The following is a 21,138-nucleotide window of genomic DNA, read 5'->3' as shown; positions in this document are numbered from 1 at the left end:
CCACTAACTTGCGTGTACTAAACCATTTATGTAATTTATTTAAACTTTATTTTACCAGGTAATGCAGTTACAGGATGGTGGTTTACCTGGAGAGCATTGCTGCTTGTCGCACCTCCACCAGTGCCTTTCCATATGTCCTCCTCTATCCTCTATCCACCTCTATCCACCTCTCTGGGCATAGACGGGTCATCAGCTGGGGTCCACCAGTCATTGATATTTGAGGTAAATTAACTGAAAACCAGTTCTCACTGCTTTACGTGATATTCGGGAGGAATAGCAGATTACGCATCGGAACAGCCTGGGATACAAACGTCATGCGTGTAACTAAAGTCTTGAACCGGGAACCAATTACTTGGTTTTCCATTATTTCTTATGGGAAAAATTCGATCAGAACTCGAACTTTTTAGGATTCGATCCGGAGTCCGGAATGGATTAAGTTCGAGAACCGAGTTACCACTGTACGAAAAATTACGCCCCCCCCCCCCCACCAATCTGCTCGCCGCAAAACAGCTTCTGCGTACATGTAGAAAATTGCCGGTTACAGGAAACATCCTGTCCTGTGTTGTTGTATGTATACCCTTTCCAATCTTGAACCAATCTGTCTCCATATGGTGTTCGGACTGTGGCTTCTTGATCTTGATGGAGCGATCATATGAGCTTGGTTAGGTGTGGTGGTGTGCCCATTTCATTCCAGCAGGTCCAGATCTTATCATGCTCGACATCATCAAATGCCTTTGAATAATCGATGAAACACATGTATAGGTACTCCCAGATTTTTTCCACAGTATATCGAAGGTTGGCAATGTTATTGTGAGTGCCTCTGCCTTTCCTGAAACCAGCCTGCACATATGGCAACTCCCTGTCGACCGCTGTACTTATCATTGTTGAATGGTCTTCAGAAGGATGTGTGTGGTATCAAGGTTATGGTGCAGCAATTCGAGCAGTCCTTTGTGTCTCTCTTGACAACTGGAATAAATACAGATCTTTGCTTACAGAAGTAAATGTGCTGAAATAAGGCCACTATAACACTGGAGACATTCTATTCTGAAAACTACAATATGGGGGTAGTGATTCAATGAGGTTTGTTATGCTGCAGTTCTGATCTAATTATGTTTATAAAGTGTTTATAAAATCATTAATCAAAAATGTTTTATTACTCAGTGACCGGATATTAGCTAGTGGTAGTGGTAAGATGCTTTGTAGTTGACTGAAATGGTTGAGAAGAGATGTGTCTCAGGTTTGAGCTGTTCACTGTGCTGGCTGAGCGTGCACTGTAGGTAGACAGGAATGGCAGAACTACTGGGTCCCAGCCTGATCTGAGAAAGAGTCCTGAGTAGCACAATGGGAGGAGAAACCCACATTTGCACTTTCTCAATCTTCTCTGGGACACCCAGGTGTGGGGATGTTGGGGAGGCAGAGAGGACAGGACCAAATCGTGGAGAATCAGGTTGCAGAAACACATCATCACTGCTCTAAACATGGGCCTGGAGCTGAGCTGAGTCCTCCTGTTCCTGATGTGGCCCTGACAGCAGCATTGCCTTGATATTGTCACCCTGGGGCTTTGTGTTCACAAGTCTGATAATGAGCTGAGTTGTGGCTTCGTGCAGTGAGTGTTGTGACTGCAGTGTGTAGACATGTACCTCATTCTGAGACATCAAAGCTGCTGTCGCTACAAGAACGAGACTCAGGCTGGACTATGAGCTCATACACATAGTCTGCTGTTTGCTGTCAGTTACAGTGTGGTAGCTTGGCTCAGCACTTCGGACAGGGTACTTTACTCATGTAAATGTGCTTTGTTACTGTCCACGTCTGGATACTCTGGATACATATTATACTTCTACCTGCAGTATACCATAGTGGGAAACATATGCAAAAAGGGGGGCTGGCATACTGGGCTAAAGCAGTGATTCGAAAATTGCGTGGCGACCCCACATGGGGGGGCGTGGCACAGCAGGGGGGGCACAGAGCTCAACAAATATCAGGTCGAGAGTGTGCAGCAGAACCAGAGCATGTGAGCGGAGCAGAGCGATGAGAATTTCCACCCATCACATGTGGAGCGGTACACTCCCCCCGTTCCCCCCCTCACAACGACTACAGACCGCTCCCCTCATCAGTTTTCACCCCGCTCCAATGAAATCACTCACTGCTCACTACAAAATAGAAAACAATCTGCATTGTATTTTAATTTAACCTTTAATTTTAGCTTAGTAATTTTAGATTTTAGCTTAGACAAGTATCATTAACAGTTTTATTGCCATGTTGATAGACTGTGAGATTTGCAAACTACCCCAATGTTTTTGATGTAGATAATTTTAGGTTTGTAATGGAATAATATAGATTTGTCATAAGATTTCTTGTGTGTCATGCCAGATACGTGAGAGTTGGCAACCCTGCAAAAGTGGAGCGAGATGGAGCGACAGATAACATGACACTCCAGTTTTTTAAATAATATGCCTCTCCGCTCATGCTCCTGCTCCGGCCAAAATCCTTCCATGCTTGCTCCGCTGACGTGCTCTGTGCGAACCCAAAGTTGAATACATGTTTTTCAATTGGGATCAATAACAAACAGTGCCTTTCGGGTTTTTTTTCTTTCAGACAGCGACACAAATATCAAGTAACCTCGCACACACACACACAAGCGCACACTGTGTTCCAAATTAATATGCAAAAGCCATTATCGTATGTTTTTCCTAAACAGTCAGTTTGAAGCATATTTATTTGTATTACAGTTTTCTTATAATATGTATGCTTTTAGAAGCCAAACCACTGACAGTGACTGATTGTTCCAAATTATTATGCAAAATGCAGTTTGGTAACATTCAGTCATAATGAACATGAAACCAGAATTATTTGCATTTGCTGTATGAAGTGGCCTTTCATAAATACACTGCTCAAAAAAATTAAAGGAACACTTTGGAAACACATCAGAGCTCAATGGGAAAAAAAGTCATGCTAGATATCTATACTGATATGGACTGAGTAATGTGTTAGGAACAAAAAGATGCCACATTGATGGAAATGAAAATTATCAACCCACAGAGGGCTGAATTCAAAGACACCTCGAAAATCAAAGTGAAAGCAGGCTTGTCCATTTTGCCGAAATTTCATTGCAGCAACTCAAAATCGTACTCAGTAGTTTGTATGGCCTTGAGCTCCTGGACAGTCTGATGTGAAACCTGGAGGTGTCAGATGGACCGAAACATAATGTCCCAGAGGTGTCCTATTGGATTTAGGTAAGGCAAGTGTGGGGGCCAGTCAATGGTATCAATTCCTTCATCCTCCAGGATCTGCCTGCATACTCTTGCACCATGAGGTTGGGAATTGTCGTGCACCAGGAGGAACCCAGGACCCACTGCACCAGCATAGGGTCTGACTACCTAATGGCAGTCAAGGTGCCGCTGTCTAGCCTGTAGAGGTCTGTGTGTCCCTCCATGGATATGCCTCCCCGGACCATCTCTAACCCACCACCAAACCGGTCATGCTGAACAATGTTACAGGCAGCATAATGTTCTCCACGGCTTCTCCAGACCCTTTCACATCTGTCACATGTGCTCCTGGTGAACCTGCTCTCATCTGTGAAAAGCACAGGGCGCCAGTGGCAGACCTGCCAATTATGGTATTCTATGGCAAATGCCAATCGAGCTCCACGGTGTCAGACAGTGAGCACAGGGCCCACTAGAGGGCGTCGGGCCCTCAGACCACCCTCATGAAGTCTGTTTCTGATTGTTTGGTCAAACACATTCACACCAGTGGCCAACTGGAGGTGATTTTGTAGGGCTCTGGCAGTGCTCATCCTTTTACTTCTTGCACAATACCGGCAGATACAGGTCCTGCTGATGGGTTAAAGACCTTCTACAATCCTGTCCAGCTCTCCTAAAGTAACTGCCTGTCTCCTGGAATCTCCTCCATGCCCTTGAGACTGTGCCGGGAGACACAGCAAAACTTCTGGCAATGACACATATTGATGCGCCACCCTGGAGGAGTTGGACTCCCTGTGCAACCTCTGTAGGGTCCAGGTATCACCTCATGCTACCAGTAGTGACACTGACTGTAGCCAAATGCAAAATTAGTGAAAAAAACTGTCAGAAAAGATGAGGAGGGAAAAATGTCAGTGGCCTCCACCTGTTAAACCACTCCTGTTTTGGGGGTCGTCTCATTGTTGCCCCTCTAGTGCACCTGTTGTTAACTTCTTTAACACCAAAGCAGCTGAAACCGATTAACAACCCCCATTGCTACTTTTTTTTTTTTTTTTTTTTTTTTTTTTTATTGCCCACCACCACCCCCCCTCTGCGGAGGACAACTTTATTTTACATTACATTCAAGAGTAAAGATTGTGGCCGCTCCGAACTCACCAGTACCGTGGAAAAGGAGAAAAACAGGGGGGGTACAAAAACAACAGCGTAACAATAACAGACATCAATCACCATGGGGAGAGGGGGAGAGAGAAAAGAAAAAAAAAAAAAGGTATACAGAAATAATAACACTAATAATGTAGGCGGGATGGAAAAAAGATGAAGTATAGGGGAATACAGAATACAAACAACCATAAGAAACATAACACTCATCAAACAACAAGAATTATAACAACATCAGTGATACTAATAATAATTAATACAAATCGGTATTATATATATGTAGCATACACACACGTAATCGTACCGTTATATATGTATATTTCAATTCCTAAATCTATAACATACCCTAAAAAGTAATAATAATAATGATATTGATCGCTCAACCAGTCTTGTATGCATGTGCAAGTGTAGGTGTGACCTGATTTGTCATTGGATGTGCTGGCATTTAATGCCGTCAGGGGAGGCGGCAGCACCCCCCCCCCCCCAGGCCCAAGGCGAAGGCAGGAGAACCAGGCAACCGAAGTCACCCTACTGCCCCCCCGGCACAAGGGCCCACAGCCACGCATCCCAGAGACAACCACCCGCCCAACCCGAGAGGGAGCCCGCGAGGGACTAAGGGGGCGCCAACCCCCGCACAGGGAGGCCCGCAGAGGGAGGACGGGCGGCGAGCCCCCCAGCCCCACCCGCAACCAACCCACCGGGGCAGGCGGGTCCAGGGCCGAAGGGCCCCACCCACCGGGACCACCCCCCCCACCCCCCGGCGGACGGCCCCCCACACACCGGGGGAGCCCCAGCCCCCCCAGCCCGTCCCCCGGGAGGACGGGCCGCCGCCCACCGCAGCGACCCGGCACGCCTCCCCCCCAACACTGCAGGATGATCCAAGGGGGGCCCATACAAAGAGCCCCCCCCCCACCCGGGAGTGGACCCGCGGCGACCGGGGAGCGGCAGACACCCCGCCCAGCCCAGACCGAACCCCCCAATCCGCCTAGCAGGGCCCAGAGCGTCCCAAGATTCCCCGGACCGCCCGCCAGGGCCCCACCACGGCGCAGCAGAGCCAAGCACCACCCGGCCCGCGGCCCAAGAGAGGAGGCCGCCCATACCCGCCAGGGCCACCCGAACCCCCCCATGATGGGTCTTCCCCCCGGCGGGCCACCCCACCAGCACAGGGCCAGAGACAGAGAGTTAGGGGGGGCCCCTCAGCCCCCATCCCCTCCCTGACCCATGTTGGTGTGAAGTGTGCATGTACATGTGTGAGAGAGTTGTGTGTTTATGTCTACTATGCATTAAAATTAGTGGGTGCAGTTCGGGTATGAGGGCCCCACCACTGGCAGATGGCAGAGTCCCCCATCCCCCTCCCCGCACCCCCAAGGCCCTAATGTAATATGGACTGCGTATATGACTAAGGTGCAAAAAGTGGGCGAGCAGTTGAGGCATGGGCACCCCACCGCTGGCAGACGGCAGAGCCCCACCTGCCTCAACCCACCTCCTCAGCCCTAGTGTCATGTGGTGTCTAACATGTAAGTAAAAATTGAGGGGCAGTGTCTCGGCGCACCTCCCCACCGCCCCTCAAGGCCCTAGTGTTGTGTGAAATGTGGTGTTGGACCCAGGGGAGCAATAAGGGCGTGCCAGGAGTGGGCCCCCCCCGGCACCGGGGCCAGATCCCCGACTGGCCCCGATTAGTCCCCATCCCTGACCCCGCACAGCCGGCAGGGACGGCCAACCGAGGTGTTCAGGGGCGGCACAGGCAGCCCAGCAGCAGGGAACGCCCCCCCCCCCCCAGGCGCAGACCGGGAGAGACCCACCCCACCACGCCCGATGAGACCCCAGCTAGCGGCCAAGGACGGGACAACCCCAGACCCCCCCGGCAAACGGGGAGACGGACCAGCCAGGCGGGGTGACCCCCGCCCCCCGGCCACCCCAGGCCCCCCCCCAGGCGAGGCAGAGGCTCCCCCCACCGCCCCCCCCAAACCACCCCACAGCGCCCGAGGGCCCCGCGCCGGAATCGCCAACGGCAGACAACGACCCGTCCCCACCAGGCAACGGGCCCGGGCAGACCAGGCCCCCCAGCATGCGGGCGACCACCCGCCCGGGAGCCGGAGCAGCGGCCCCAGCAGATAGAGCCCACGCCCCCAAACCCACGCACCCCAGCGCAGCGGCCCAGGCGGAACCCAGAGGCCCCACCCCCCGATCCCCCCCCAGCGCGCCACCCACCCCGCGGGGGCAGAACCCCCCCACCCCCCGCACCGCCCCCACCAGGCCAGGCCAGCGGCCACCCAGAGACACTGACCACGCGCCCTCAGCCAAGAGAAACACCAGAGGACCCCAACAACCCAGCCCCCCCACCCCCAGCCCCCAACCCGGGACGGTGACGGCAAGGCCCCACCACCCCTGACGACATTACGTTAAAAAATTCATTATTGGAGTCCAACTGTCTTCAAAATCGATCAATTGATTTTTCTTACAGGCAGACATCCTCTCCATGGAAACATAATCCCAGAGTAGATTTTTGAACAGATTTATGTTTAAATTCTCTTTTGACTTCCAGTTCAGAAGGATTGTTTTCTTAGCAATGGTTAGTACTGTGAGAAGCATGCAAGATTTATTCATGTCCATATTAGTGTCAGTGAGGTCCCCAAGCAGGCAGAGTGAGGGGGAGGGTGGGATGGGATGCCCTAGGTGTGTCGATCCCCCATTGCTACTTAACGGACTAGATCAATATCCCAGAAGTTAAATTGACTCGATGCTATACTCTGATTAAAAAGTGTTCCTTTAATTTTTTTGAGCAGTTTATATTAATAAAGGAACACCTCTTTGATATTACTTTAATGACTCATCCATCAAACTTGTAAGGCCATGTATAGTTTCTGCCTATATTTCATTTGAGGACATCAGTATTGCCTCTCAGAGCTGCTGCTTTGAGCTGTACTGCTGCCCACCCTCATAGATCTTCCTTTTAAGGATGCTTCACAGGTTCTCAGTAGGGTTGAGATCAGAGGATGATAGTGGCCACACTTTATCCCCATAGCAAATAAATAGTCAATGGTGTTTTTTGCAACATGTGATGGTGCATTGTCCTGCATGAAAATATGTTTTTCCCAGAATGCAAGGTTATTCTATTTGTATCATGGCAGAAAATGGTCAATAAGGATTTCCACATATTTTGCAGAAGTGACTTTTACACCTTCAGGCTCCATAAAAGGACCTACAACCTTATTCCCACTATTCTGGCCCAAACCATCACTCCAATATACCTCCATATTGACGTCCCAGTCTAGTTGGAAATTGGTAGCCATTCACCAACCAACCCAAACTGCTTCCATCTGAACCATTCAGAGTTGCATAGCTTTCATCTGTGATACAACGGTTTGGAAATTTATCTTGATGTGTTTTTTTAGCACAATCCAAACATTTCTCCTTGTAAGTTTTTGTTAGGAGAGGTCGAAATACAGTTTTTTGCACAGCTGCAAACCTCTGCATGATCCTGCATCGAGAGGTTTTTGGGACTCCAGAGATACCCCAACCCTTCAAAATACCAGTTTCCTGCTTCACAATTTTTTTTTAAAGTCGCCCTTTTAAAGCATTCATTTTTCTGGCTGAAACGTTCCTGAACTTGCCCTTATATGACTAAATTCGTTTGTGCTCTGAATCACACTCAAATCTTTTAATAGTTCGCTGATCTGTCCTCAGTGTTTGTGAAATATCACTTGTTGCCATGCCTTTTGCAAGGCATTGCACTATTTTACACTTTTCAGCTTCAGAAAGGTCTTTCTTGTTGCCCATACTACATAAAAACTGTGGCTTGCTTAATAATGTGGAACACTTTCCTTAAGTAGATTTCCCTTTATTTAAAATAACATAAAGAATAAAACAGGCAAAAACTTAAATTAAATGTTTATTTTGATGAAATTCTACTGATATGTTATTTGCATACTAATTTGGAACACAGTGTGTATATACATTATATTGCCAAAAGTATTGGGACACTCCTCCAAATAATTGAATTCAGGTGTTCCAATCACTTCCATCGCTACAGGTGTATAAAATCAAGCACCTAAGCATGCAGACTGCTTCTACAAATATTTGTGAAAAAATGGACTGCTCACAGGAGTTCAGTGAATTCAAGTGTGGTACCGTAATGGGATGCCACCTGTGCAATAAGTCCATTCGTGAAATTTCCTTGCTACTAAATATTTCACGGTCAACTGTTAGTGGTTGTATAACAAAGTGGAAGCAATTGGGAACAACAGCAGCTCAGCCACGAAATGGTAGGCCACGTAAAATCAGAGAGTGGGGACAATGCATGCTGAGGCACACAGTGTGCAGAAGAATAGCTACAGACCTCCAAACGGCATGTGACCTTTAGATTACCCGAAGAACAGTGCGTAGAGAACTTCATGAAATGGGATTCCATGGCCGAGCAGCTGCATCCAAGCCTTACATCACCAAGTGCAATGCAATGCATCAGATGCAGTGGTGTAATGCATGCCACTTCTGGACATTACAGCAGTGGAGACATGTTCACTGGAGTGATGAATCACGCTTCTCTGTCTGACAATCTGATGGATGAGTCTGAGTTTGGCGGTTGCTAGGAGAATGGTACTTGCCTGACTGCATTGTGTAAAGTTTGGTGGAGGGGGATTATGGTGTGGGGTTGTTTTTCAGGGGTTGGGGTTGGGCTTGGGCCCCTTAGTTCCAGTGAAAGGAATTCTTAATGCTGCAGCATTCAAAGCCATTTTGGACAATTTCATCCTCCCAACTTCATGGGAAGAGTTTGGGGATGGTCCCTTCCTGTTCCAACATGACTGCACTCCAGTGCACAAAGCAAGGTCCATAAGGACATGGATGAGTGAGTCTGGTGTGGAGGACCTTGACTGGCCTGCACAGAGCTCTGACCTTAACCTTACAGAACAGCTTTGGGATGAATTAGAGCTCAGACTGCAAGCCAGGCCTTCTCATCCAACATCAGTGCCTGGACCCACAAATGCTCTCCTGGAAGAATGGTAAAAAATTCCCTAAACCTTGTGGACAGCCTTCCTAGAACAGTTGAAGCTGTTATAGCTGCAAAAGGTGGGCCAACTCCATATTAAAGCCTATGTATTAAGAATGGAATGTTATTATGCCAAGTTCACGTGCGTGTCCCAATACTTTTGGCAATATAATGTATGGCTTATCCAAAAAATTGTACAGGTTGAGTGGGCACTTGGGGGGGCCATGAAAGGTCAACTGCTTCCAAAGGGGGGCATGACAGAAAAAGTTTGGGAACCACTGGGGTAAAGTCACATAAACCAACCCATATAGTCTTAAAATAGAATTCCCCCCAGGTTCCTTACAGCCACACAGTATAAATTACTTACCAGATTTACAGTGTGAATAACTCTAGGTAAACTTATAATGTATCTAATCATGCCACGATATGGTGCAGATCAGGTCAGGTCGGGCATCAGACACTGGTACAGTGTTTTATGGTACCACGCCCAACACAAGAAACAAATTAAGATCCCGGGTGACAACCAGGCCAACACGCAGCCCAGTCCCACCCTCTGTAAATTTCCATCTATCTGCCACAGCAAGGGGTTTTGTGGGTGCCTCCTTGGCCTGACCCAGCTGCTCAAGTCCACAGGAATGAGGATCCTACGAACCAGGTGACCCTCAGGTAAATGCGCCACAGGGCCATAGTGCTACAACTGACACTCTCTCACGATGCAGGTAGTGTGCATCCTTGGGCACTCCCTGTGCAACTGCCCGTTCGACACTAAGACAAACCAGCAGGACCCATGGATTCTCTGAAGAGACACAGTACCACAGTATATTGACCACAAGAGGTCATTAAAGACCTGGGCTGGTATGCATAAAACTTCCTAAGAATGGTCGTACACTTCGACTTAAGAGTTAAAAAAATCTTAGCAAAAAGTAGGACCTTAGAGCATTGTATAAAGCTGCTAAAAGTAACTTTCAGCAAAGTCTAAGCCCAATTACTAAGTGCTGACGGAGCCAGCATTTAAGTGTCGTAAAATGAGGACTACAAATAAAATCCCGCCCCAAATACTGAGTTCAACCAATAGAGGAGCTGTACGGTGAATATATTAGTGACATTAAACCGTTAATGTAGAGCTTTATACAACATCGTTTCTGTGATCACACCTTTAACTGGCTGTACGAAAATCTATCTAGCACACCACCAATCAATTTCCACTAATAGATGCACATGTTTTATAAATTTTGGGTCAAACGCAAAACTCATAGCAAGACATTGGATTCTAAAAGAAAACCAAACTGGACGACAAACAAAACGGTTGGTGCTTAAATGGAAGGAGGTAGTGCGAGGAAAGTTTGGCTCAGCTGTTACAAGCACGGACAAAAAAAGCTTAGGAGGCTATTGCAAGCTCCATAGATGCTGCGTCACCTCGGACAAGGCGTTCAGCAGAGGAATGTGAAAAAAGGTGGTATAATGTTCTATCGACCTCGCAAAAGGAAATCACAGTTTATAAAGCAAGCATGCAAGCTACAGGTTTGTGTCATTACTTATATTGCTCTTATGACCCTCGCTATAATAGATGATGATGATAATAATAATAATAATAATAATAATAATAATAATAATTATTATTATTATTATTATTATTATTATATTTTTCCAGTTGCCAAAAACGTAGCCTCATTATCACCTTCAGTTCAACTGTAAGTGCATTTTTAGGTGACGTAGGAGATTGTATCTGGTTAGGTTGGTAACAAAAAGAATGCCCTCATGATCGAACCTGTATCTTTTTATCAATTCATTATTGTCGTATGTCTACAGGACGTCTTTTCTTTGACGGAAAGTGCGCGGTCTCCGTCTGGGTGCGCGTAGTGCAGCTGCCATCATTCAACTCCTAACTGGCTTAGGAGTCCTCTCCAGCTCTCTTAAATAATTTGGAAGCTGAGACCAAGTCATAACACTTAAGAATGTTTATGCATGCCACTTATTCTTAAGTCTGGGAGTAGGAGCAAAATCACGTCACTCTTAGAATTGTGACGCATTTAAGAGTGAAATTTTACTCTGAGAAGTTTTATGCATACCGGCCCTGGATCTCAAACCCAGACACTGAGCCCTCAAAAAGTCTAATTTAAATGAAACAAAAAATTCATCATCTCAATTCACTATTCTGTTTTTATTTCACAAACTCAAATTAACATGTTTTCCTACAAGATTAATATTATTATGGCGTTTGGAATGATTCAAACACAAATAAACACAAATAATTAAAAATAAAACAAAAATCATAGAAAGATAAAAATTCTAATGCAAATGGCATTATCAACAACAATAAAATTAAATATGATCTTACTGTTACAGTTACATGTTTTCAATGCAGCAATAATTTTTACAATAATAAATAATAATAATAATAATGAATGCAATGCAGTTACAATTTTTCAATATACTTTTAAAACAGATGATTTCATCATAAAGAAAGAGTGAAAGGAACCCATTATTACTTTGTGTTTAAATGACAAATCTGAAAACTTTTCCTGGAAACAAGTTGTGTAATTCCATTTCAGGCTAATATATAAAGTGAATGTTGTTATTCCTTGCAGACCCCTATTACCAGAATGCTCTATAATTCTGAACCATGAAGGAAAGAGGATGATGGAGTTTAGATGAACTCTGACTGCAGGATGAAGCTGCAGAGGCTGCACAGGTTCCGTTTCCATGACTGGTTACAGTTGTAGGCTTATATTTGTATTTACTGTTACTGCCTGAAAGATTAATACAAAAACAGTTTAAACAGTAAAAATTTAATACATGAACCAAGTTAAGATTACTTGTTAATCCATCCATCAGCTAAGCATGTTTCCAGTGCACAGCCCCTTATCACGTCACAGGGCACAGATGCAATGGGATACTTCCAGAAACCATTTCACTGAACAGGGCATGAGGAGGAAATACAGGGAGCTCAGGGAAAAGACCCAATCCATCCATTTTCTGTACCCGCTTGTTCTATAGACACAAGGTACGGCACACTCAAACACCAATCACTCACAACTACAGGTAATCTGGTGACTTCAGTTCACTTCAGCATGTTTTGGGACTGTGGGGGGAAACCAGAGTACCCAGAGGAAACCCCATGATGACATGGGGAGAACATGCAAACTCCACACACATGGAGCCATGGCGAAAACCCGAACCCTGGTCCCAGTGGTGTAAGGTAGGAGTGCTGACCACTGCACCACTGCACATGGAAACAACAAAACCTCCTAAAAATGGACTGGACAACTTTAAACTCTCAAACCTGCAGGTATGAGTCCACAATGCTACCCACTGAGCCAACATACCATCATATAATACTGTTCAAATTCTTGTGACCTTTAAATTATAAACCTGAATCTCAGCATAATGTTCAGTTTTTGTTATATATCAACTCTTACCTCATTAAAAGAGGTTGTTGTGTATCCTGTACGGAATGTTGTAGGACTGCCTTCTGCCGCAGCGCCTCTTAATGGCTGCACAGCAGCCACACAGCAGGCACTGCGAGCGATTGGAGGAGAGAGATATCAGTCAGCAATGACAGCCATCGCACACAGATAAGGAGCTCATAAAACAGTACCCACAAAAATGTTCTCATACTTACACAAAGGAGAATCCAGCAGGGGATGAGCAGGAGGAGGATTCCACATGGGATGATAATGGCCAAAGCCCAGCCAGGAAAGCCACCTCCCACATGGGTGATGTTAGCCCCACCAGTGGTGAGCGGTAAAGTTGTGGTGGTACTCAACAGACCTGGAGGTGCAATACTGATGCATTATTTATGGAATGACTTTTACGACCCATAAATTATCAAGTGGATTTTGGAATGTAGTGTCACATTTGTGTTAGTTTTCATTTGGACCTCGACCAGCATGCCTAATGAATATGTAGTTTAAAACTATGTTAGTACTGGTGATAGTTATTTAGTTGATAGAGTCTAAATGACAATGTTGTTGCATAAAACATACCAGCGGCTTCCATGATTGCTTTAAGGAAGTCACTTGCATTACTGATATCTCCTTCTTTATAAATGTAGTCTACGTCAGCTATTATATCATTTGTCTGACTCCTAAAAAAAACAGAGAAAACAGCGGTATTTTACACTTGTAATGGAAAAACAAATTTATTTTTTAGTTAAAGTGAAATAAAATATATATTGGCACAATGTGTGTTTTTTTTGTCAAACTTACGTGTAGTTTGCCCATGGAAATGTGAAAGGAACAGCATTTGATTTCTGCAATATTGAGTTCATCTGTGGTTTGAAGATTCATAAAGAAAAACGCAAAAACATTTCGATAAAACAACCCTACATCAAAGCACAATAAGTAGTATATAGGAGTACCCAAAGCTCAATAACAAGGGAATTTTAAACACCAATTTGCATTCAAAATGATTAGTGTTCTCACCTGTGTGTTGATGGAGTCCTGGATAAACTTATACGTGTCATTCCTGTTCTGAGTATTTTCTGACATGGTCACATTGTTCATTAGAAAAGCCAACTTGATGGCAAAGGCTCCACTCGACAATTCTAAAACAATGTAGAAAAAAAGAAAAGTATAATGAATCTTGATTACAACCATGACTATGTCCTGCCAATTTGTCACCAAAAATTTAAATATTCGATACATTAAAGAAAAAACATTTAGATATAAAACTATAAAGGTAAATTAAGAGGAAAAGTTGTTAATATAAAGTGAAGTAAACATTCCCAGGAATTTCACATTTGTAAAAAAGCAAAGTCTGTTCATGGAGAGACCCAAGAGAAACTTACTTTGATAAGTTGCGGTCTGCAACGTAGGTTGACTCAGACCTCTGGTTTGTGGATGTAGGTAATTGTTCATCACATTAAGTATCATGGCTTCATTAAGGCTGCGCATTTGGAAAATGATTCGGAAGTTGATTGATACTGATCCCATCCTAAAAAAAGAAAAGAACATACAGGTTAATTTAAATATGTAAAAAAATAAATATTGGCGATGTAATTTATTAAAATAAAACAACTAGATTACTAAATTTGAAGGCTAAAACACTAAAGCAAAGTCTGGAAAAAAAATCTTACATAGTCTTTGACACCGTCGTTGATGAAGTGGTTGAAGAAGTAGTTACGATTCTTGTGATGCCCATAGTTTTTGGGAATGCAAAAATAGTAATTGCAGACGTTTGTGTTGTTAGGGCTCTAGAAGTTGTGCTGGTTGCTGTGGTAGGTGATGTTGAAGATGTAATAACTTTAGCAGTTGTTGGAGAGGAAGTGGTACTTGCAGGCAGTTTTGTTGTTGAGGCTGCATAAGTTGAATTAGTTGACCTACTGCTTGTCATTGTGGAAACTGATGTCGAAGACTTCTGGGCTTCGTTGGTTTTTAGAACTGATAACGTGGTACTTGCAGAAATTTCTGTAGTGGCTGTTGCAGTTGTGCTAGTGATACTACGGGGTGTCACTGTGGAACCTGATGTGGAAGATGTCAGAGTTCCTGTGCTTGATGGAGTTGAAGAAGTGGTAGCAGTTTCTGATATGGCTGCTGCAGTAGTGCCGACTGAGCTATGGCTTCTCTGTGTGGAAGCTGATGTGGAAAATTTGGAGGTTTTTGGACTTGCAGAAATATTTGTGGTGACTACTGCAATTGTGCTGCTGTGGCTACTGCTTGTCGTTATGGAAGCTGATATTGACAACTTCTGGGCTTCAATGGTTTTTGGAATTGAAGACATGGTACTTGCAGAAGATTCTTTTGTGGTTGCTGCAGGTGTGCTGGTTGGGCTACTACTTATCACCGTGGAAGTTGTCTGGGTTTCTGTGGATGTTCGATTTGACGTAGCTGTACTTGCAGAAGTTTCTGTTGTGGTTGCTGCAGGTGTACTAGTTGGGCTACTGGTTATCACTGTGGAAGCCAATGTGGAAGATGTCTGGGCCTCTACATATGTTGGAGCTAACGAAGTGGTACTTCCAGACGTTTCTGTTGTGGCTGCAGGTATGCTTGTTGCGCTATTGCTTGGCACTGTGGAAGCCGATGTCGAAGTTGCCTCTGCTTCTGTTGTTGGATTTGAAGTGATACTTGTCGATGTTTCTGTTGTGGATGCTGCTAGAGCGCTACTTATCACTGCAGTTGGTAGAGGTAAAAAAGTGGTACTTCCAGACGTATCAGTTCTGGTTGCTGCAGCTGTACTGGTTGGGCTACTGCTTATCACCGTGGAAGCCGACGTGGAAGTTGTCTGGGCTTCTGTGGATGTTGGATTTGGTGTAGTTGTACTTGTAGAAATTTCTGTTGTGGTTGCTGCAAGTGTGCTGGTTGTGCTGCTGCTTGTCACTGTGGAAGCTGATGTCGAAGATGTCTGGCCTTCTGTGGATGTTGGATTTGATGTAGCTGCACTTGTAGAAGTTTCGCTTGTGGTTGCTGCAGGTGTGCCGGTTGGGGTACTGCTTATTACCGTGGAAACTGACGTGGAAGTTGTCTGGCCTTCTGTGGATGTTGGATTTGATGTAGTTGTACTTGTAGAAATTTCTGTTGTGGTTGGTGCAGGTGTGCTGGTTGGGTTGCTGCTTATCACCATGGAAGCCGACGTGGAAGTTGTCTGGGCTTCTGTGGATGTTGAATTTGATGTAGTTGTACTTGTAGAAATTTCTGTTGTTGTTGCTGCAGGTGTGCTGATTGTGCTGGTGATTGTCTCTGTGGAAGCTGATGTCGAAGATGTCTGGCCTTCTGTGGATGTTGGACTTGAAGCGGTACTTGTCGAAGTTTCTGTTGTGGTTGGTGTAGGTGTGCTGGTTGGGCTGCTGCTTATCACCGTGGAAGCCGATGTGGAAGTTGTCTGGGCTTCTGTGGATGTTGGATATGATGTGGTTGTTGGATTTGATGTAGTTGTACTTGTAGAAATTTCTGTTGTTGTTGCTGCAGGTGTGCTGATTGTGCTGGTGATTGTCTCTGTGGAAGCTGATGTCGAAGATGTCTGGCCTTCTGGGGATGTTGGACTTGAAGCGGTACTTGTCGAAGTTTCTGTTATGGTTGGTGTAGGTGTGCTGGTTGGGCTCCTGCTTATCACAGTGGAAGCCAATGTGGAAGTTGTCTGGGCTTCTGTGGATGTTGGATTTGATGTAGTTGTACTTGTAGAAGTTTCTGTTGTGGTTGCTGCAGGTGTGTTGGTTGGGCTACTGCTTATCACCGTGGAAGCCGACATGGAAGTTGTCTGGGCTTGTGTGGATGTTGGATTTGGTGTAGTTGTTGGATTTGATGTAGTTGCACTTGTAGAAATTTCAGTTGTGGTTGCTGCAGGTGTGCTGATCGTGCTGGTGATTGTCTCTGTGGAAGCTGATGTCGAAGATGTTTGGCCTTCTGTGGATGTTGGACTTGAAGCGGTACTTGTCGAAGTTTCTGTTGTGGTTGGTGCAGGTGTGCTGGTTGGGCTGCTGCTTATCACCGTGGAAACCAACGTGGAAGTTGTTTGGGCTTCTGTGGACGTTGGATTTGATGTAGTTGTACTTGTAGGAATTTCTGTTGTGGTTGCTGCAGGTGTGCTGATTGTGCTGGTGATTGTCTCTGTGGAAGCTGATGTCGAAGATTTCTGCCCTTCTGTGGATGTTGGATTTGAAGCGGTACTTGTTGAAGTTTCTGATGTGGATGGTGCAGGTGTGCTGCTTGGGCTGCTGATTTTCACCGTGGAAGCCGATGTGGAAGTTGTCTGGGCTTCTGTGGATGTTGGATTTGGTGTAGTTGTTGGATTTGATGTAGTTGTACTTGTATAAATTTCTATTGTTGTTGCTGCAGGTCTGCTGATTGTGCTGGTGATTGTCTCTGTGGAAGCTGATGTCGAAGATGTCTGGCCTTCTGTGGATGTTGGACTTGAAGCGGTACTTGTTGAAGTTTCTGTTGTGGTTGGTGCAGGTGTGCTGGTTGGGCTGCTGATTTTCACCGTGGAAGCCGACGTGGAAGTTCTCTGGGCTTCTGTGGATGTTGGATTTGGTGTTGTTGTTGGATTTGATGTAGTTGTACTTGTAGAAATTTCTGTTGTTGTTGCTTCAGGTGTGCTGATTGTGCTGGTGATTGTCTCTGTGGAAGCTGAAGTCGAAGATGTCTGGCCTTCTGTGGCTGTTGGACTTGAAGCGGTACTTGTCGAAGTTTCTGTTGTGGTTGGTGTAGGTGTGCTGGTTGGGCTGCTGCTTATCACTGTGGAAGCCAACGTGGAAGTTGTTTGGGCTTCTGTGGATGTTGGATTTGGTGTAGTTGTTGGATTTGATGTAGTTGTACTTGTTGAAATTTCTGTTGTGGTTGCTGCGGGTGTGCTGATTGTGCTGGTGATTGTCTCTGTGGAAGCTGATGTCGAAGATGTCTGGCCTTCTGTGGATGTTGGACTTGAAGCGGTACTTGTCGAAGTTTCTGTTGTGGTTGGTGCAGGTGTGCTGGTTGGGCTGCTGCTTATCACCGAGGATGCCAACGTGGAAGTTGTCTGTGCTTCTGTGGATGTTGGATTTGGTGTAGTTGTTGGATTTGATGTAGTTGTACTTGTAGAAATTTCTGTTGTGGTTGCTGCAGGTGTGCTGATTGTGCTGGGGATTGTCTCTGTGGAAGCTGATGTCGAAGATGTCTGTCCTTCTGTGTATGTTGGACTTGAAGCGGTATTTGTCGAAGTTTCTGTTGTCGTTGGTGCAGGTGTGCTGGTTGGGCTGCTGATTATCACCGTGGAAGCCGACGTGGAAGTTGTCTGGGCTTCTGTTGATGTTGGATTTGGTGTAGTTGTTGGATTTGATGTAGTTGTACTTGTCAAAGTTTCTGTTGTGGTTACTGCAGCTGTACTGGTTGGACTACTGCTTATCACCGTGGAAGCCGACATGGAAGTTGTCTGGGCTTCTGTGGATGTTGGATTTGATGTAGTTGTACTTGTCGAAGTTTCTGTTGTGGTTGGTGTAGGTGTGCTGGTTGGGCTGCTGCTTATCACTGTGGAAGCCAACGTGGAAGTTGTTTGGGCTTCTGTGGATGTTGGATTTGGTGTAGTTGTTGGATTTGATGTAGTTGTACTTGTTGAAATTTCTGTTGTGGTTGCTGCGGGTGTGCTGATTGTGCTGGTGATTGTCTCTGTGGAAGCTGATGTCGAAGATGTCTGGCCTTCTGTGGATGTTGGACTTGAAGCGGTACTTGTCGAAGTTTCTGTTGTGGTTGCTGCAGGTGTGTTGGTTGGGCTACTGCTTATCACCGTGGAAGCCGACATGGAAGTTGTCTGGGCTTGTGTGGATGTTGGATTTGGTGTAGTTGTTGGATTTGATGTAGTTGCACTTGTAGAAATTTCAGTTGTGGTTGCTGCAGGTGTGCTGATCGTGCTGGTGATTGTCTCTGTGGAAGCTGATGTCGAAGATGTTTGGCCTTCTGTGGATGTTGGACTTGAAGCGGTACTTGTCGAAGTTTCTGTTGTGGTTGGTGCAGGTGTGCTGGTTGGGCTGCTGCTTATCACCGTGGAAACCAACGTGGAAGTTGTTTGGGCTTCTGTGGACGTTGGATTTGATGTAGTTGTACTTGTAGGAATTTCTGTTGTGGTTGCTGCAGGTGTGCTGATTGTGCTGGTGATTGTCTCTGTGGAAGCTGATGTCGAAGATTTCTGCCCTTCTGTGGATGTTGGATTTGAAGCGGTACTTGTTGAAGTTTCTGATGTGGATGGTGCAGGTGTGCTGCTTGGGCTGCTGATTTTCACCGTGGAAGCCGATGTGGAAGTTGTCTGGGCTTCTGTGGATGTTGGATTTGGTGTAGTTGTTGGATTTGATGTAGTTGTACTTGTATAAATTTCTATTGTTGTTGCTGCAGGTCTGCTGATTGTGCTGGTGATTATCTCTGTGGAAGCTGATGTCGAAGATGTCTGGCCTTCTGTGGATGTTGGACTTGAAGCGGTACTTGTTGAAGTTTCTGTTGTGGTTGGTGCAGGTGTGCTGGTTGGGCTGCTGATTTTCACCGTGGAAGCCGACGTGGAAGTTCTCTGGGCTTCTGTGGATGTTGGATTTGGTGTTGTTGTTGGATTTGATGTAGTTGTACTTGTAGAAATTTCTGTTGTTGTTGCTTCAGGTGTGCTGATTGTGCTGGTGATTGTCTCTGTGGAAGCTGAAGTCGAAGATGTCTGGCCTTCTGTGGCTGTTGGACTTGAAGCGGTACTTGTCGAAGTTTCTGTTGTGGTTGGTGTAGGTGTGCTGGTTGGGCTGCTGCTTATCACTGTGGAAGCCAACGTGGAAGTTGTTTGGGCTTCTGTGGATGTTGGATTTGGTGTAGTTGTTGGATTTGATGTAGTTGTACTTGTTGAAATTTCTGTTGTGGTTGCTGCGGGTGTGCTGATTGTGCTGGTGATTGTCTCTGTGGAAGCTGATGTCGAAGATGTCTGGCCTTCTGTGGATGTTGGACTTGAAGCGGTACTTGTCGAAGTTTCTGTTGTGGTTGGTGCAGGTGTGCTGGTTGGGCTGCTGCTTATCACCGAGGATGCCAACGTGGAAGTTGTCTGTGCTTCTGTGGATGTTGGATTTGGTGTAGTTGTTGGATTTGATGTAGTTGTACTTGTAGAAATTTCTGTTGTGGTTGCTGCAGGTGTGCTGATTGTGCTGGGGATTGTCTCTGTGGAAGCTGATGTCGAAGATGTCTGTCCTTCTGTGTATGTTGGACTTGAAGCGGTATTTGTCGAAGTTTCTGTTGTCGTTGGTGCAGGTGTGCTGGTTGGGCTGCTGATTATCACCGTGGAAGCCGACGTGGAAGTTGTCTGGGCTTCTGTTGATGTTGGATTTGGTGTAGTTGTTGGATTTGATGTAGTTGTACTTGTCAAAGTTTCTGTTGTGGTTACTGCAGCTGTACTGGTTGGACTACTGCTTATCACCGTGGAAGCCGACATGGAAGTTGTCTGGGCTTCTGTGGATGTTGGATTTGATGTAGTTGTACTTGTCGAAGTTTCTGTTGTGGTTGGTGTAGGTGTGCTGGTTGGGCTGCTGCTTATCACTGTGGAAGCCAACGTGGAAGTTGTTTGGGCTTCTGTGGATGTTGGATTTGGTGTAGTTGTTGGATTTGATGTAGTTGTACTTGTTGAAATTTCTGTTGTGGTTGCTGCGGGTGTGCTGATTGTGCTGGTGATTGTCTCTGTGGAAGCTGATGTCGAAGATGTCTGGCCTTCTGTGGATGTTGGACTTGAAGCGGTACTTGTCGAAGTTTCTGTTGTGGTTGCTGCAGGTGTGTTGGTTGGGCTACTGCTTATCACCGTGGAAGCCGACATGGAAGTTGTCTGGGCTTGTGTGGATGTTGGATTTGGTGTAGTTGTTGGATTTGATGTAGTTGCACTTGTAGAAATTTCAGTTGTGGTTGCTGCAGGTGTGCTGATCGTGCTGGTGATTGTCTCTGTGGAAGCTGATGTCGAAGATGTTTGGCCTTCTGTGGATGTTGGACTTGAAGCGGTACTTGTCGAAGTTTCTGTTGTGGTTGGTGCAGGTGTGCTGGTTGGGCTGCTGCTTATCACCGTGGAAACCAACGTGGAAGTTGTTTGGGCTTCTGTGGACGTTGGATTTGATGTAGTTGTACTTGTAGGAATTTCTGTTGTGGTTGCTGCAGGTGTGCTGATTGTGCTGGTGATTGTCTCTGTGGAAGCTGATGTCGAAGATTTCTGCCCTTCTGTGGATGTTGGATTTGAAGCGGTACTTGTTGAAGTTTCTGATGTGGATGGTGCAGATGTGCTGCTTGGGCTGCTGATTTTCACCGTGGAAGCCGATGTGGAAGTTGTCTGGGCTTCTGTGGATGTTGGATTTGGTGTAGTTGTTGGATTTGATGTAGTTGTACTTGT

The 21,138-nt window shown here is 45.7% G+C and overlaps 2 protein-coding genes across 2 annotated transcripts; both read right to left on the bottom strand.

Annotated features, from left to right (window-relative positions):
- Nucleotides 1-11,443: 11,443 nt before the first annotated feature.
- Nucleotides 11,444-15,799, bottom strand: LOC111845183 (uncharacterized). The gene is made up of 8 exons (XM_072707321.1): nucleotides 14,420-15,799; nucleotides 14,132-14,277; nucleotides 13,767-13,888; nucleotides 13,551-13,612; nucleotides 13,329-13,429; nucleotides 12,965-13,113; nucleotides 12,762-12,861; nucleotides 11,444-12,092 (listed from the first exon to the last, which is right to left on the bottom strand). Exons 1-7 carry the CDS (start codon nucleotides 15,061-15,063, stop codon nucleotides 12,766-12,768), a joined length of 1,320 nt encoding a protein of 439 aa, XP_072563422.1. The 5' UTR covers nucleotides 15,064-15,799; the 3' UTR covers nucleotides 11,444-12,092; nucleotides 12,762-12,765.
- Nucleotides 15,800-16,133: 334 nt separating this feature from the next.
- On the bottom strand, nucleotides 16,134-20,577 carry LOC140582775 (uncharacterized). The gene is made up of 3 exons (XM_072707091.1): nucleotides 20,505-20,577; nucleotides 16,393-19,709; nucleotides 16,134-16,169 (listed from the first exon to the last, which is right to left on the bottom strand). Exons 1-3 carry the CDS (start codon nucleotides 20,575-20,577, stop codon nucleotides 16,134-16,136), a joined length of 3,426 nt encoding a protein of 1,141 aa, XP_072563192.1.
- Between the last annotated feature and the right edge of the window lie 561 nt (nucleotides 20,578-21,138).

The sequence above is a fragment of the Paramormyrops kingsleyae genome, chromosome 25, assembly GCF_048594095.1.
Source record: "Paramormyrops kingsleyae isolate MSU_618 chromosome 25, PKINGS_0.4, whole genome shotgun sequence".
In the NCBI taxonomy this organism is placed as follows: domain Eukaryota; kingdom Metazoa; phylum Chordata; class Actinopteri; order Osteoglossiformes; family Mormyridae; genus Paramormyrops; species Paramormyrops kingsleyae.
The sequence above is the reverse complement of the archived record's forward strand: the minus strand, read 5'-3'. Positions and strand labels throughout refer to the sequence as shown.

Excerpts from the sequence above, each read along its gene's own strand:
- LOC140582775 (XM_072707091.1), bottom strand. The coding sequence starts at position 20,577 with ATGTCGGCTTCCACGGTGATAAGCAGTAGCCCAACCAACACACCTGCA. Across the intron at positions 19,710-20,504 it reads CACAACAGAAACTTCGACAA|AAGGCCAGACATCTTCGACA; the intron begins GTACCGCTTCAA and ends CAACATCCACAG. Across the intron at positions 16,170-16,392 it reads CTTCCACATTGGCTTCCACT|AAGCCCAGACAACTTCCACA; the intron begins GTGATAAGCAGG and ends CAACATCCACAG.
- LOC111845183 (XM_072707321.1), bottom strand. The coding sequence starts at position 15,063 with ATGTCTTCAATTCCAAAAACCATTGAAGCCCAGAAGTTGTCAATATCA. Across the intron at positions 14,278-14,419 it reads ACGACGGTGTCAAAGACTAT|GATGGGATCAGTATCAATCA; the intron begins GTAAGATTTTTT and ends TTCTTTTTTTAG. Across the intron at positions 13,114-13,328 it reads AGCAATCATGGAAGCCGCTG|GTCTGTTGAGTACCACCACA; the intron begins GTATGTTTTATG and ends TTGCACCTCCAG.